The following is an 18,117-nucleotide window of genomic DNA, read 5'->3' on the forward strand; positions in this document are numbered from 1 at the left end:
CAAAGATGAGGTATTATATGACTTAGTGCCCATGGAAGCAACCCACATTTTATTAGGAAGGCCATGGCAATTTGATAGGAAAGCTTTTCATGATGGCCATGCCAACAAATTTACCTTTAGCTTCCAAGGCAAAAAGATCACATTACTACCTCTTTCACCAAGAGAAGTCAATGAGGACCAATTGCAAATGATAAAGAAAAGAAAAAAAGAGAAGGCGCAAGGGCATGGCAATGAGTCCAAGAAGAGCATGATCACCCTCAAAGGGGTGAAGAAGGTAATGCATGCCCAAAAACCCATCTTCCTAGCTTATCCTAGTGAATCTTCCCCCTCATTCCAAAACCCTCACTCTAGATGTCCCTTAGACTTGTCATTAGTCTTAGATGAGTTCAAAGATGTTTTTCAAGAACCCCCAAAGGGTCTCCCACCCCTAAGAGGTATAGAACACTAAATTGATTTCATACAAGGCTCATTTTTGCCTAATAGGACAACCTATAGGATTAGTCCCGAGGAGGCTAAGGAAATTCAAAAACAAGTGAATGAGTTGTTAGAAAAAGGGTGGGTGCAACATAGCATGAGTCCTTGTGCAATGCCCACGATTCTTGTCCCTAAAAAGGATGGAACATGGAGAATGTGCATAGATTGTAGGGCTATCAAAAACATAACCATCAAGTATAGGCATCCTATTCCTAGATCAGAGGATTTGATTGATGAGTTACATGGTGCAACCATATTTTCCAAAATAGACTTGAAGAGTGGGTACAATCAAATTAGAATTAAAGAAGGTGATGAATGGAAAACCTCTTTCAAGACTAAGTTTGGATTATATGAGTGGTTAGTCATGCCTTTTGGCTTGACCAATGCACCTAGTACATTCATGAGACTCATGCACCATGTTCTTAAAGAGTTCTTAGGGAAGTTTGTTGTGGTGTACTTTGATGATATTCTTATTTATAGTATGTCTCAAGATGACCACTTGCATCATTTAAGGAGTGTGTTAGAGACCTTAAGGAAGGCATCCTTGTATGCTAACATGGAGAAATGTGTGTTTGGGATGGATCATGTGATCTTCCTAGGTTTCAAAATAAATCAACATGTGGTCCATGTGGACCAAGAAAAAGTGATGGCCATCAAGGATTGGCCTCCCCCAAAGAATGTAAGTGAGCTTAGGTCTTTCCATGGGTTGGCTAGTTTTTATAGGAGGTTTGTGCCAAAATTTAGCACCATAGCCGCCCCTCTTAATGAATTGGTCAAGAAAGGTGTGGTCTATAAGTGGGGCAAAGATCAAGAAAAGGCTTTTGAAACTTTAAAACAAAAATTGACCAATGCATCACTCTTAGCCCTCCCTAACTTCTCCAAAACTTTTAAAATTGAGTCTGATGCATCCAATGTAGGAATTGGGGCCGTGCTTCTTCAAGAAGGGCACTCCATAGCCTATTTTAGTGAGAAACTCAAGGGGAGTCACATCAACTACTCCACCTATGACAAAGAGCTTTATGCTCTTGTGAGAGCTTTGCAAACTTGGCAACACTATCTTTTTTCAAAGGAGTTTGTGATTCATAGTGACCATGAGTCACTCAAATTTTTGAAAAGCCAAGGCAAGTTAAACAAGAGACATGCTAGGTGGGTAGGGTTCTTAGAGGAATTCCCATATGTGATCAAACATAAGCAAGGAAAGGCTAACATTGTGGCGGATGCACTTTCAAGAAGGCATTCCCTCCTTTCAATTCTTGAAACTAAATTTCTTAGTTTTGATCATATTAAGGAATTGTATCCAAGGGATGTTGATTTCTCCTCCATTCTTAGTGAGTGCCACCAAGGGGCTTACATAGACTTTTACCTTCTCAATCAATATCTTTTCAAAGGTAAGAGACTTTGCATTCCCCAAGGTTCCTTAAGAGCCTCACTCATTAGAGAGGCATATAAGGGAGGATTAATGGGGCATTTTGGGCCAAAAAAGACTTTGGAAGTCTTGAAAGAACACTTCTATTGACCTCACATAAGGAAGCATGTAGATAGGCATTGCAAACGTTGCATAGCATGCATGAAAGCCAAGTCTAGAGTCCAACCCCATGGTCTTTACACTCCCTTGCATATCCCTTCCAAGCCTTGGGTTGAAATATCTATGGATTTTGTCTTAGGCCTCCCAAGGACCAAAAAAGGTAGGGATTCCATTTTTGTAGTGGTGGATAGGTTCTCTACGATGGCCCATTTCATTCCTTGCCATAAGATTGATGATGCAACTTATATTGCAAATCTTTTTTTCAAGGAAGTGGTAAGACTACATGGCCTACCTACGTCCATTGTAAGTGATAGGGACTCTAAGTTCCTAAGCCATTTTTGGAGAACCTTGTGGGGTAAACTTGGCACCAAGCTTCTTTTCTCCACCACTTGCCATCCCCAAAGTGATGGCCAAACTGAGGTGGTTAATAGAACCCTAGGGTAAATGCTAAGATGTATGATAGTGCAAAACATTAGAGAGTGGGAGGAACTTCTTCCCCACATAGAGTTTGCCTACAATAGGGTTGTGCATTCCACTACTTCTCATTCCCCTTTTGAGGTTGTGTGTGGGTTCAATCCCCTAACTCCCTTAGACCTCCTTCCCTTTCCCACTCATGAGGCATGGACTTGCCAAGATGGTGAGGCCAAAGCCAAGTACATCCAAGACTTGCATTCACAAGTCAAGGAAACCATTGAGAGGAGAGTTAAGAAACAACAAGAGGATGGTAATAAGGGAAGAAAGGAAGTCATCTTCCAAGAGGAAGATTGGGTTTGACTTCACTTGAGAAAGGAGAGATTCCTTACTCAAAGGAAGTTTAAGCTCCTCCTTAGAGGGGAGGGCCCCTTCCAAGTCATTAGGAGAATTAACAACAATGCTTATGAGTTAGACTTACCCCCAATGTTTGTGACCTTTCTCCTTTTGATGTAGGGTTTAACGATTCGTGGTCGAATTCTCTCCAAGAAGGGGAGGATGATGAAGCTCCCTCAAGAAGGATCACTAGAAGCATGTCTAGAGGGGATTCTTCTATTCCATCACCTTTATCTTTGTTTTGCATTACTTTAATTTGAATTCCCTAAGTTGGTTTCTAGTTGACTTATTTTGGTTGACTTGTTGACTTTGATCCAAAGTTGACCTTTGACCAAGATTAGATTAACTCAAACCAACATGCTAATCCTTGTTTGTCTTGTTTTTTAGGTAATTAAGAGAAAGTAGAGCATGGCTAGGTGGCACTTGGTGATTGGAGCACTTGGATGAAGTGGAAGAGAGAGGAAAGCAAAAAGCATAAAGCAAAAGCAAAAGTAGACATGTACCTTGTCTCCTTTTACCTTTGTGGTTTATGCCTTAGAAGGTCACTTGGTCTCCTTCCTCTTTTGGCCTAGAATCCTCATGGGAATGCCTCCACCAATCATCTCCCTTCACTTGGCCAAGACTCACTCTCACATTAGGTTTAGGGTTTGCTAGTTAATCCTTTTTCATGTTTTTGTATTTGCTAAAGGACCCCTATGAACTCCTATTTAAAGGGTGCTCCTTATCTTGTAAAAGGGTTGATCATTTTGTTTCTAAACTATTGTGTTTCAACCATTAAATTTTCATGAGCTCTCCTTCCTAGAAGTGAACTCACCTTTGCCTTATCTTGCTTACAAGTGGCGGCACCATCACTCATCTCTAGGGCTTGGTTGGCTTAGATCCCCCCCTATGAGTGGCGTGCTTCTTCCATGCTTCATCTTCCATGCTTTCCATTTTTAATGTTTCTTCTTTTATTTTGGTTCTTTAAGTGTTGTTAATGCCGTGTGAGTTTAAGCTTGAATCCAACTCTCTTCTTCCCTTCATGAGCTTGAGAAATGAACCTTCACATCTAGATAGCTTGCTATCTTGATGTCCAGTGGGAATTTTCAAAAAGCTTTCTTAAACAACTTCACCATATTCATAACTCTAAAAGAAAACAAGATAATCCTTCATCACTAGAACTACAAATGGTTCTTCCAACTAGGATCTCTTGGTACTCCCAACTCTTAATTCATTCTCCTCTACATGAGTTTGAATGATTAGTAGAATGTCAGGATAAACTTCCAAATTATGAGCCCTTTCTCAATTCACACCAAAGCACACATACTTTAACAGTATTTTCCCACGAAAAATCCATTCATCATTTTCAATTCAAAGTTTAATATATCATTGTATTCCAAAAGTTCATATCATCGACACAGATTCACATAATCCCAAGTAATTTACATAATAATTTAACAACAAATGTGCAAATTGGTTTACGGTTTAAAAAAAATGAAACTGCAACTCATACAAAGCTCTAAAAATTATGTTCTAACATTTAATCCAATTGAATCTCAATGCCAAAAGAATCAATCCAATTGCGTACCTATAGAAAAATTTATGCACTAAACAAGTGATAAACAATTGCCAAAAACCTAATCTACGGGAACCTTACAAAAACAACTTCTCTCACTATACACTTTCAAACAAAGGTCACACAAGTCAAAACAAAGCATCACGTGTTTTTAGGACCTAATGTAAAAATTTTAGCTCAATCCGACGGTTAATGAAGTTGGAATTCAAAATTTTCCAAGATGACTTAGAGCTGGAAAGCCCAACTCGTCGAGCGAGATATTGGGCTCGCCCAGCGAGTCTGCATAACGCAGAAACTCTAATTTTATGATTTGACAATGTCAAATGAACCTAAAACCATTTTAAGCCTCATATAAGTCAGAAACATTTCTAATTCCACGTCACAACCTCAATTTCCATTAAATTTATCTTAAATCATATGCATTCAACAAAACCCCCAAATGTTTCTAACCCATACCTACCCAAACATAAAATTAGGGATTTTTCATCACACCCATCACAAAGAACAACATCATTAGATCAATTTGAGCTACCAAACACAACATCTACACACAATAAGACATTAAAAAAAAATTATCATGCAAAAAGTAAGGTTTAGCTTTCCTCACCTTCAAACTATAAGGATCCTTAAGGTACCTTCGAACTCGTAAAAGTTTAACTTCGACCCCAAATAAGAAACTAATCGATAAGAATCGAAGGCATTGCTACAACCCTACGGTCTTGATTCTACAAACCAACTAATAGAGAGTGAGGAATGGGAGTTCCAAGATGGCAATGGAGTTGAGAGAAAGGAAGAAAGGGTTTCTACTTCTTCTTTTTTTCTAAAACAAAAGGCTTGGAAATTTAGGGTGATTTAGGAAAAAAAATAGAGTTTACAAGGTTTTACAGCTAACATTACCTACCAAGGTTTTGGCTAACAAAAGAACTGATTTATAAATTAATATCCAATTAGGAAATTTGTTTCTAATTCGTCTCTCAGGATGTTTTTTGTTTATAAAGTTGGTCACTATTTAATAATTTTTTTTTGTTGTTGTATGTTTAACATGATGTGTTAGAATTTACTAATATGTTTTAAATTATACTTTTAAATGAAACAAACAAAATAATTCATTTTGATGATTGTAAGGCCCACTTACATTGATGCCCTTACTTTAAAAGCGCTGCCCCAAATCAATTGGGCCTAGGGTTGGCCCAAAGAGAATCCAGACCTAATCTGCCTTAATCTCATTCATTCATTTCACTTTACAGAAATAGAGTCGCCAAACTCTCTCATTTTCACAATAGAAAGCTTTGCTAGGGTTTGGTCCTCTCTTGGTCAAGATAGCTCTAAGCTCAGCTCCACTCACGTAAGTTGATCCTCTAACCACACTTTTGCTATTTCTAACTCTATTGTCATGATTCCAGCTAGGGTTCACCTTAGTAACCCGATTTGAATTTGTTCTGCCATCTTTCCAGTTCGTGAATCTGCTCCGACGTTTGTCGTATTCACTAGGTTGGGGGTCGGGGTTCTCTATTAGCTATTCGCAAGTAAGGGAAGTTAGGGCTTACTTGTATATTTCAATTTTTGTTTATTTCGTTGTCATTTTTCGATTCTAGGGTTGGTGTGATATTGCAAACGCATGAAATGCTTTGGTATGTTGGTTTGGATTCGTGTGTGTGACTGTTGAAGGGAAACAGTGACAAGAAATTGATGCTCTCGCCCAAGCGAGCCTACCTCGCCCAGGCAAGACTTACATAAACAAGCCAAGTCCACATTTGAGCTCTCGCTTAGACGGAGAGCTCTCGTTTGAGTGAGGTGACATCTCGCTCAAGCGAGAGAGGCTCGTCTAAGCGAGAACTTGCGTGGAGGCCTTGGCACATCGCTACAGTTTTTTAGCCCAGGCGAGGAACCTCACCATTGGGCGAGGGGTGGCCTCGATCAAGCGAAAAGGGCTCGCCTAAGCGAGAACTCGCGTGATCAGTAACCATCACTGTTGGCTATCTCGCCTAAGCGAGAGCCTATCGCTTGAGCGAAAGGACCCTCTCGCCTGAGCAAGGGTACTTGGATTGAGCGAGACTAACGCAAGTGTTTGTTTGGTCCCTAAGGAGTCAATTAGTCTCACACAGAGCAGACTGACTCTTGTGGTGAGAGTTATAGGAGGCCTAAAACTCATTAAAGGCTAACCTTGTGTGGGGGGATTGAGACATTGTAACACTTTGCTCGGGGGTGAGCAAAGAAATCAACCACAAGTGCAAGCATTTGCTGAATGCGACTAAATTATATGTATCCGGATGAGTCGAGTCTGAGTCTTAGTTTATTCTTTGCAGGTCATAACATTATTGGTTGACATATATTCATTGGTCTGTGAAATAGCATGTCTCTGTATGATAAACTATTTTAAACTCTAGGTTACCCTTTTTCTTGTTTGGTTGCTTTGTATGTGGTTCTTCTCCTTCTGCGATGATCATCAATTTATTGATGTGAGCAAATGCGAGAGGTACTCGAGGTCAATAGGGAAGGGATGATTCTGCTGCATAGTCTACCTGGACTGGACTTCTTTTTATTTGGGCTTTCCCTAGGGCAACGACCCATGTACTGTTTTGGCCTTTGGTATATTATCAACTACTGTTAAATCCTTGTACTTATTTCTGTATCGGCATCTTGCTGTGCCTTCTTCCCCGTGAAGTATTTTGGATAATTATATGGAGTGACATTATACTCCAAATCTTAGTTGCTTATATTATCTGTGTGACATGTCATTTATTTAGAATTATTGATTTAAATGGGGTGTTACATTTATTGTATCAAAGCGGTCATTCCTTAGGTCTATGGAGTTAAATCTCCGCTTAGCTTTCTCCGTGTCATTCTAAGTGCCTTTATTTAAATTCATGTCTTATCAAGCCTAACCAATGGTTTTCCTATATGCTAGTGGACTATGGCACCTCCTCGTAGGAATTCTCAATCCTCTCAGGGCGATGTACCCGATATCGCTAGGGAAATAGAGGCGATAGTGGCTGCGATGACCCAACAAAGCACAGCTATGATGCAGTAGCACGAAGCATCAATGCAGTGATAAGCAGCGTCGCTCGAGCAACAACAACTTGTAATGCAGCAGATGGAGACTACTAGGGTGGCTGTTGAGGACGCCCACAAGCAGCATAATGAAGCCCTCCGACAATTAGAGGAGAACATAATGGTTACTCCTACCTTTGGTCCTAAGCCACGACGTACGGCCAGGGAGTGGAGCCGAGAGGACTTTCTGAAGCACCATCTAGTGAAGTTTGGAGGCAAGACAAGTCTTGTCGCCACGGACCAGTGGCTAAAGGACATGGATACCGCAAAGAATAGGTTGGCCTTCATAGGATACATGCTCACCGGAGAAGTTGAGCATTGATGGATAAGCATGAAATCCATCATGGAGGAGATGGGAGAACCAGTCACATGGGAGGCCTTCCAGGGGAAGTTTCTCTCGGAATATTTCCCGGATAGCGTCAGATATGCCAAGGAGGTGGAGTTCCTCCAACTCCCACAGGGAGGGAAGTCTGTGACCAAATATGCTGAGAAGTTCAAGCACCTCAGTCGTTTCTACACCTTACACCTCGATGAGAAGTGAAGATGCCGTAAGTTTGAGAACGACCTCCGTGGTGATATCCATTTGATGGTGGCCCCATTATCCATCAAGGATTTTGCTGCCCTGGTGGAGAAGGCCAGAGTGATGGAGAAATGAAGAATGAGATAGAAGGTCAACGCCTACCACAACAACAACAAAGGATTGATGGACCATCTGGGTCCAAACCAAGACAAGAAGAGCGGAGGAGACCATATGACAAACCCCACCATCAGTCTCAGGGGTCTAGGAGCTTTCCTTCCCAGTAGGGTCGAGTGTAGTGTTTCATATGTGGAGGCCCTCTGATATCGCTGTCGTTAGGCGATCAAATTACCACTACTTTAGCAACTTCAGTATTGCCAGTTTGTAGTGAAGAAAATAGTTAGGGTTAAGATAACCCTGAGTCGTCTCACAACGAATACAGAATTGATCTCAAATATTTGATTCTCAAAAATGCAATTTAAAACTAGCAACTATAAAAATAGGGAGGTTTTGATATGCAAAGAAAATGACACGGAAGATTGTAAACACAGTAATAGTAAATAGGTCAATTCCACTGCTTTTTCTAAATAAGATTCTTCATTGGTTATCTAGAGATTATTGTTAAATTAATTATTGTTGTTGATTTACAAATAAATCAATGTAAAGACTCAATTCATTTGTTGGCATCCTCACTTTTAATCAAAGTACAGTCTCAATTAAAAGTGAGAATTATTAGATTGTCCATAGTAAATTCAATCAAAGTACAGTCTCAATTAATTTTACTATGCCTAATCATGTATATTCCTTTGTTTCTTTACCAAATAGAAAACTTAATTAATCAAAGTAAAGTCTTGACTAATTTTAGTTAAAGTAATTACCTCTAATCAAATTAAAGTCTCAATTAATGGCAAAAACTTATTTAATCAAATGAAAGTTTCTAAACAAAATCAAAGTAAAGTCTCAATTTAATTTAAAAACCTTTTAACTCATATGATTAGCATGCATGTAGATTCAAAATCATTATTTTCTATTCGATTAAGAAGCAAAGGACATAGATAAACAAAAACCACAACAATAATCAAAATAACAAAACATATAAATTCATCTAACCTCAGAATCCATTTAAGAAATTACAGTGGAATCAACCCTAAAAGCTTAGCCCTCCATGGCTTTGATGGAATACATAATGATATGAAGGAAAGAAAATAAAAGAAAGAATGAGAGATGTGGTGGAGACGGTATCTGCCAAAACCAGAGAGTTCTAAGTGTTTAAGCCGTCAGTTGTCAAATTGTCAATTGTCCTTCTGCTCCCTTAAGTCTCTTTATATAGGCTTCCACTGGACCTTGGGCTTTATCTGTCAGTTGCTAAAATCTTTTATTTTTATTTAATTTATTAGCAACTTAATTCCTGTCAAATTTCCAATTTTGCCCCTCTCATTTAACCATATTTGCAGTTTTGACCAGAGTTGACTGCATACTTTGACCAGTTGACCAGAGTTGACCAGTTTGACTGTCCTATCAGATGCTGACACGTGGTGCAGAGTACTCTCTCTCCAGAATTAGGGTTTCACTCTCACACTCTTCTCCCTCCCTCGTGACGGCGCGGCTGCTCCGACGTGGTAGCTGCTCCGGCGAGCGTGGCGGCACTGCTGCAGCTTCTCTTCTCCTCTGGTGGTGCGTGGTGGTGACGCGTCGCGGTGCTGGTTCGCGCAGATGGTGGTGCGTGGTGCGGCGGAGCTTGCGCGATCTGTGGTGGCGCGAGTGAATGACCAAGAAGATGGTGTTCGTGGAGGAGCTATGGCGTGGTGCAGATTCCGGCGAAGAGTTCGCGTTGTTGCTGCAGATGCGGAGGCGAGAAGATGGAGGTGTGGTGGTTTTGCAGTGGTGGCGTGAAACTGCTGCCATGGTTGTGCGAGAACAAGCTTCACGGAGTTGTGGAGGTCTGCGGTGATGACGGAAATGGCGCGGTGCTGTTGCGGTGGTGCTGTTCGTGGTGGCCGGAAAGAAAGGAGAAAATTAGGGTTAGGGTTTTGGTAGATGAAGATGATGACGTGGCAAGATCTGATTGGTTAATTTGGTGAGGGTAGGATTATGACACGTGGCAGCTTATGGTTGGCTAATTTTAAAAGGTGAGGATTGCCACATGGCATGATCTGGTTGAGTGGAGTTTAAGTGGTAGGAGGGGTGCAACTTAGTGAAAACTGGGGGTGCAGAACAGGTTTTTGTGGTCCACTTTAAAAGGAGTGTGCAAGTAAAAACTGGGGGTGCATTTAGCTCCTGATTTATTCTTTTTCAGAATTTCTTGATTTTGGACTTATTTTGTAACTTTGAATATTTTAAATTCACACTATTAATTGACCAAAAATAAATTCCAGCTGCATTAACAAACGTTAGAATATCCAATAATATTTTATGCAACTAAAATCAATTTTTACGCCACTTTTACCAAACTTACTCAATAAATCCAATAATCACAAATCCTAATTAAATCAATCTTTAAGCACAGAAAATTCAATTAAATCCCCAAATTTAAATATTAAATGAGGGCAAAAATTTGAACTCATCACCCTCATCTGAGGAACGTGTGCCCACGCATGGAGGGTTACCGCAGGTGTAACAACTGTGGCAAGGAGAGCCACTTTGGCAAGGACTGTCCCACTCTTGCTAGGGCAGTGGTGTGACCTCCAGTCCAGACTCATACCCAACACCAGCAGAGGAACAGAGGCAACAAGCCTCAGGCGACAGGTAGGGTTTATGCCATGACTGGAGTGGAGGCTACAGGCGCAGGTAATCTTGTTATGGGTCGATGCATGATTGTTGGTGAATCTTTGTGTGTGACACTCTTTTGTGTCAGATGCATGTGGGAAAAGGTTGAGTCTGCCGGTGTGTGAGCTGTAGTGTGAACTTGTGGTATCTACTCCGGCCTCGAGTTTGGTCAGGACGTCGTCCTTGTGCGCTAGATGTTCGGTGGAGGTGGAAGGGCGCAGATACAAGGTGAATCTAATATGCCTGCATCTACAAGAGTTCAAGCTGATCTTGGGGATGGATTGGCTCTCTGCCAATCACATTCTTATAGATTGCCGAGAGAAAATGTTACTATTTTTTGACAGAGGATGCTGAGTTGGTGTCTTCTCAAAGGGTTATGAAGGAGTTACAAGACGACGCACAATGCTACATAATTTTTATGCATCTAGAGGTAGAGAAGGAATGAGCGACGTTAGTGATATCGGTGGTGCACGAGTTTGAGGATGTGTTTCCAGAGGAACTGCCAAGGTTGCCAACTAGTAGAGAGGTGAAGTTCTCTATTGACCTGGTACCTAGAACCGGTCCGGTGTCGATGGCCCCATATTGTATGGCCTCGGCAGAGTTGTTGGAACTCAAGAAGTAGATAGAGGAGTTGTTGGGAAAATAGTTCATACGACCCATCACTTCACCATGGGGAGCACCAGTGTTGTTGGTGAAGAAGAAGGATAAGAGTTCACGCCTGTGTGTGGACTACAGGCAACTGGACAAGATGACGATCAAGAACAAGTATCCCCTTCCGAGAATTGACGACTTGATGGATCAGTTGCATGGATCGTCAATGTTCTCGAAGATTGTTTTGCGTTCGGGATACCATCAGATTAGAGGCGGATGATGTACAGAAGACGGCCTTCAGGTCCCGATATGGCCACTATGAGTATATGGTTATTCCTTTTGGTGTGACCAATGCTCCGACGGTGTTTATGGACTACATGAACATGATTTTCATACCGTTCTTGGATAAGTTTGTCGTAGTCTTCATAGATGACATACTCATCTATTCCAAGACCCAAGACACAGCTTACCCAGAAGGACTAACCTTTCAATTGGACGAATAAGTTTGAGAAAAGTTTCCAAGAGCTGAAGCGACGATTGATGAGTGCTCCCATATTGGTGATCCCTGATGTGGGTAAACCTTTTCAGGTTTATTATGATGCCTCTCATTTAGGATTGGGCTGTGTGTTGATGCAGGAGAAGAAGGTAGTGGCGTATGCTTCGAGGAAACTCAAGGTGCATGAGAGAAACTACCCCACTCACGACCTAGAGTTAGCAGCCATCGTGTTTGTCGTGAAGATTTGGAGGCATTATCTCTGTGGTGCTCAGTTTTGTGTGTTCAACGATCACAAGAACCTCAAGTATCTATTTGATCAGAAGTAGCTGAACATGAGGCAGAGGAGGTGGATGGAGTTTCTAAAGGACTATGATTTCGAGCTTCTATATCAATCGGGGAAGGCAAACGTGGTAGCAGATGCCTTGAGTAGGAAGATTGTGCATATTGCACACATGATGATTAAAGAAGTGGAACTACTGGAGAAATTCAGAGACATGAAGTTACAGGTTGAGTTGGAGTCAGAGTTCATTAGGTGTAGTACTCTGACTATATCTAGTGACTTCTTGGACTCAATCAGAGAGAGGCAGTTGTTGGATGCTAGTTTGAACAGGGTGAGAGAACAGCTTGAGTCAGATGAAGCGAAGGATTTTGCTTTGGGTAATGATGGCATATTGAGATTCCAAGGTAGAGTGTATATACCAGATGATGCTGAGGTGAAAAGTTTAATCCTTGAGGAAGGGCACAAGAGTCGTCTTAGCATGCATCCTAACATGACTAAGATGTACCAAGATCTCAAGGAGAACTTCTGGTTGCAAGGAATGAAGAAGGATGTGGTTCAGTTTGTATTAGTCTGTCTGACCTGTTAGAAGGCGAAGGTGAAGCATCAGAGACCCGTTGGGATTCTACAACCCTTAGAAATATCAGTATGGAAGTGGGATAGCATCTCCATGGATTTTGTGACCCATTTGCCATAAACTTTTAGGGGGCATGATACCATTTGGGTTATAGTGGATCGACTTACAAAGAGTGCTCATTTCTTGGCGATGAACTTGAGGATGTCTATGGCTAAGTTGGCCCAGTTGTACATTAAGGAGATTGTGAGGTTACATGGAAACCCTTTGAGTATAGTATTCGACAGGGATCCGCAGTTCACTTCTCGGTTTTGGCAAACCTTGCAGAGTGCTTTGGGAAGCAAGTTGACGATGAGTTCGGCCTATCATCCCTAGACCAATGAGAGGACAACTCAGTCGCTTGAGGACTTGTTGAGGACATGCGTACTGGATCATTTGGGTGCTGGGGATGAAGTATTGCCTTTAATAGAGTTCACCTACAACAATAGTTTTCATGCGAGCATTGGCATGGCGCCATATAAGGCTCTTTATGGTAGGAAATGTAGAACCCCTATGTGTTGGTATCAAGATGGGAAGCAGTGCCTGTCGGACCAGAGTTGTTGGAACAGACCACTGAGAAGGTGAGAATGGTGAGAGAAAGAATGCAGGCTTCATAGAGTAGGCAAAAGGCTTATGCAGACCGTAGGAGGAGACCCTTGGAGTTCGCGGCGGGAGATCACGTATTCTTGAGGGTGACCCGAACCATTGGGGTAGGAAGGGCTCTCCGCTCAAGGAAGCTCTCCTCTAAATTCCTTAGCCCTTGTCAGATATCAAGGAGGATAGGGCCAGTGGCTTACGAGATTGCCTTACCTCCATAGTTGGCAATTCTCCATCCGGTATTCCACGTGTCATAGTTGAGGAAATATTTGTTTGATCCGTCACATGTATTGGAAGTAGAGGATGTGGAGATCCGAGAGGATCTCACTATGGAGGTACCACCAGTGGCTTTAGAGGATAACAAAGTTGAGGAACGCCGAGAAAAAACAGTCAGCCTTGTCAAAGTCATCTAGGATCGGAGGACAAGTGACTTTACTTGGGAGTTGGAGGAGAACATGAGGAAATCACATCCACACCTTTTTACCTGGTGAGTTTTCATTTACGTTACTGCCCTTACTTTAAAAGGGCTGCCCCAAATCGATTGGGCATAGGGTTGGCCCAAAGGGAATCCATACCTAATCTGCCCTAATCTCATTCATTCACTTCACTTTATAGAAACACAGCCGCCAAACTCTCTCCTTTTCGCAACAGAAAGCTCTACTAAGGTTTGGTCCTCTCTTGGTCAAGATAGCTCTAAGCTCAGCTGTACTCACGTAAGTTGATCCTCTAACCACACTTTCCTTATTTCTGACTCTATTATCATGATTCCAGCTATGGTTCACCTTAGTAACTCTATTTGAATCTGTTATGCCATCTTTCCAGTTTGTAAATCTGCTCCGAGGTCTGTCGTATTCACTAGCTTGGGGGTTGGGGTTTTCAGCTAGTTATTTCCAGGTAAGGGAAGCTAGGGCTTATTCGTATATTTCGATTTTTGTTTGTTTCGCTATCATTTTTTTATTCTATGGTTGGTGTGATATTGTAAACGCATGAAATGCTTTGGTATGTTGGTTTCGATTCGTGTGTGTGATTGTTGCAAGAAAACAGTGGCGAGAAATAGATGCTCTCGCCCAAGCGAGACTTGTAGAAACAGGCCAGGTCCACATAAGAGCTCTCGCTCAGGCCGAAAGTTCTCGTTTGAGCGAGGGGACATCTCGCTCAGCTGAGAGAGGCTCGCCTAAGCAAGAATGCATGGAGGCCTTGGCACATCGCTGCAATTTTTCAGCCCAGGCTAGGAACCTCACCTTTGGGCGAGGGGTGGGCTCGCTCAGGCGAGAAGGGCTCGCCTAAGCAAGAACTCGCGTGATCAGTAACTGTCACTGAGCGAGGGATCCTGGCTTGAGTAAGACTGACGCAAGTGTTTGTTTGGTGCCTGTTTTGTCTCGTGTTTTTTATTGGTGATTTACTGTATGATTTTATTATCCTGTTAAAGCATGAATAGGTTAAGTATGCATGTGTTAAGTGAATTATGGTTTGGGAATGATAAATTTGATATGATCTCGGTATGTAACTTGAATGGGATGGTTGGTTATAAAAGTGTTATGGATTTGGCATGAACCTAAGATATGATATGATTGGATGGAATATGTTATTGGTATGGTTAGGGTGTAATTCCATGAGCCTCTAGGTGAGACCTCATGGTGGTGCCTCAGTTGGTCGAGACGTAATTCCATGAGCCCTGTTAGTGGGAGTTCATGGTGGTGCCCCATCTATAAAATTTAGTAAGGATTCAAGGTAAGATTGCATCCTGACGCCCTAAGGAGTCAGTTAGTCTCACATAGAGCAAACTGACTCTTGTGGTGAGAGTAGCAAGAGGCCTGAAACTCATTAAGGGCTAACCTTGTGTGTGGGGGATTGAGACATTGTAACACTTAGCTCGGGGGTGTGCAGAGAAATCCACCACAAGTGCAAGCATCCGCTGAATCTGACTAAATTATATGTATCCGGATGAGTCGAGTCTGAGTCTTAGTTTATTGTTTGCAAGTCATAACATGATTGGTTGACGTATATTCATTGGTCTGTGAAATAGCATGTATTTGTATGATAAATCCTTATACTTATTTTTGTATATTATCAACTATGGCCCATGTACTGTTTTGGCTTTTGGTATATTATCAACTACTGTTAAATCCTTGTACTTATTTCTGTATTGGCATCTTTGTGTGCCTTCTTCCCTGCTGAGTATTTTGGATATAATTATATAGGGTGACGTTATACTCCGAATCTTAGCCGCTTATATTATTTGTGTGACATATCATTTATTTAGAATTATTTATTTAAATGGGGTGTTACAATGATTTTATTCCTATACAATATTTTGAATAAAAATAAATCATATTAAATAATATATTAGATATGAATAACGTATGTGTATAAATATAATTAATTAACATTTTTATAAGGTAAAAATAAAGTATGTATAAATTAAAAATAAAAGCATAAAAATTTTATACCAGAGTACTGTGTATAGTTAATGAAGAAATATTATAAAAAACATTTTTATTTTTATTTAATATAAAAATATTAATGAAGAAAATCGTCAAACATGTTCCTTATTTATACTTAAAACTTAGTCTTCTTTATTTTTTACAGATATTATATATATATATATATATATATATATATATAATTATTTTTATTTAGTATTTCATTCTTTTAAAAAACTATAATCATAAAGAAAATGGAATCAATCGTGAAAGTTTGGTAAAAAATAAGTTAAAACAATCCAACTTAATCATATGTCATTAAAAGTATTAAAAAAACTATTTAGATCAATTTTATATACATTTTATGAATTCAACATACAATGGCTATATTTTATCCTCTATCGGTGTATTTTGTTTTTTTGTCATATAATTAACTCCTTAAAAAATTGACAATAAAAAAAATTATTATTTAATTTTAAAAATATTTTATTAACAATATAAATAATTTTATGAATTTATAAAATTATCAACATTATTCATAATATAAAGGAGCGAAGAATCATTTTAAAATTATGTAAACTTGAATTTTAAAAGAAAAAAGAAATACAAGCATCATATCTAGTAGAACTAGTTGAAGGGTTGAAAAGCAAAATACCCTACAACTATTACCTATTACTACTATTATTATTTGTAATCCTTTGATATTTATGAGAAACCCTGATCAACATGTAGTATGAGAGGTCAAAGGCCTGAGAAAATAAGGAACATCCCAAGCATAGGAGAAGCTGACACTAGCAAAACCCTTCAAAGGATTGCCATTGATAAGAAGGCAAGAGTCCCCTTGAAGGGCAAGAATTGATGGACTAACAATTTCTGTAGTTTGAAACCCTTGGCATAACAATTTTATTTGACTTTGTGCGCAATTACAATTGTTTGTCACAACTACATTCCACTCAGGCTTTCCAAGTATTGTTCTCCCACTTTTTGTTGTCGCAATGTTGATGTTGTTCAAGTTACAATAACTGGACCCTGCAAAGTTAATGCAGCAAGCACATGCATAAAGAGAGAATAATGGTGATATAAAAACATAAAAGTTAATGATAGTTAAAACTATCTTTCCTGATTTTTTTTCTTTATTTTAAAGTGTCATTTTGTATAAATTTCAAAGAAAGTTGGAGTTTTGGGGGTGACAATGACATACCCAATCACCCTCCAACTGTGACGATAACAAGACAAAGAAAATTTATGAAATATGTTAAATGAAATAAAATATACCTCTAGTAACAAGACTAGGAAAGATAATGCAAATGAGGTACTTCAAGGTTGTCATCATTCTTGGTGAGTGACCGGTAGGACTTTTCTCTAATGAAACAAAAACAAATCCTTAAAATAAGATAGTTTCATATGTTTTATGTTATTCATATTTAAAGAAGTTTTGATTGATAGGAAAATATAAATACTAATTTTCCATAATTATGAATATTAATTGGAAAATTAATATAAATCAACTCATCTAAAAACTTATAAATACAATTAATATAATAAAAATATTTAAATTAAAATTAAATTAATAAATAATATTAATTATATGTATTTATTACTTTTGTTGTTACTGTGAACCTCCACGGTATGATTAGATATAGTTAATATAATGTAAATATTAATTGTCCAGAAATATAAAATATCAATTAAAAAATTAATATAAATGCATTTAATTATGGAATGATAAATGTAATTAATGTAATAAAAATATATGCAATTAAACTTAAAATAATTAATAAAATTAATTATTCGTATTTAGTATTTACTTTTTTTGTTATTTTATCCCTATCAAGTTTGTATCAAGTTTCCCATTAATACTAATGAGATGATTCAACATGACGAGACAATTCAAGATTGAACTGATTTGATGATTCCAACTGATGAGCCGTCTGAGACATTGCCTGGTGCATTTTTTATGTTAGCATTTTAATGATATTTAATGCTCCAAATATTTATAACTTAAATTGTTTATTTTATGTATTAAAAGAAACGAACAAGCAACAATGTTAAAAGTGATGCTAAATAATCAACTCAAAATCAAAATATCTAATAAGTAAAGTATGTCTTGAAATCAAAATTTTTGGAATTGTCAACAGTCATTTTTATCTCTTTACATAGATATATTTTGTTTGCACTATGAGACTAATTTGAATATAGAAATATTTTCTTTTCATATCAAAGAGTTTCAGGAAAGAATAATCTAAAGATTGCCTTGAAGATTGAATTAGAATATTTTTCTTAGTAGTACGAAGATGTTGAGATGAAATCAATGGAGAAATGCAAATACAGAAAGTATAAAGAAAAGCCAATAAAGAGAAGATATAGAAAAGGAGAAACGGAAACGAAAAGCTTTGTAGATCCAATCAAATCATTCCTTTGTTAA

At 39.1% G+C, this 18,117-nt stretch overlaps 1 protein-coding gene across 1 annotated transcript; it reads right to left on the bottom strand.

The window, feature by feature from the left end:
* Positions 1 to 16,413: 16,413 nt before the first annotated feature.
* Positions 16,414 to 17,025, bottom strand: LOC146886834 (protein TAPETUM DETERMINANT 1-like). The gene is made up of 2 exons (XM_085672217.1): positions 16,968 to 17,025; positions 16,414 to 16,721 (listed from the first exon to the last, which is right to left on the bottom strand). Exons 1-2 carry the CDS (start codon positions 17,023 to 17,025, stop codon positions 16,414 to 16,416), a joined length of 366 nt encoding a protein of 121 aa, XP_085528343.1.
* Positions 17,026 to 18,117: the final 1,092 nt, after the last annotated feature.

Source organism: Vigna unguiculata, chromosome 4 (assembly GCF_037176805.1).
Source record: "Vigna unguiculata cultivar grain cowpea cultivar isolate G323 ecotype 2 chromosome 4, ASM3717680v1, whole genome shotgun sequence".
Lineage (NCBI taxonomy): Eukaryota > Viridiplantae > Streptophyta > Magnoliopsida > Fabales > Fabaceae > Vigna > Vigna unguiculata.

Bases quoted from the DNA above. Each gene is read 5' to 3' on its own strand.
- LOC146886834 (XM_085672217.1), bottom strand. From the start codon at position 17,025: ATGATGACAACCTTGAAGTACCTCATTTGCATTATCTTTCCTAGTCTT. The intron at 16,722-16,967 runs GTATATTTTATT...TTAACTTTGCAG, and splicing joins TCCTAGTCTTGTTACTAGAG to GGTCCAGTTATTGTAACTTG.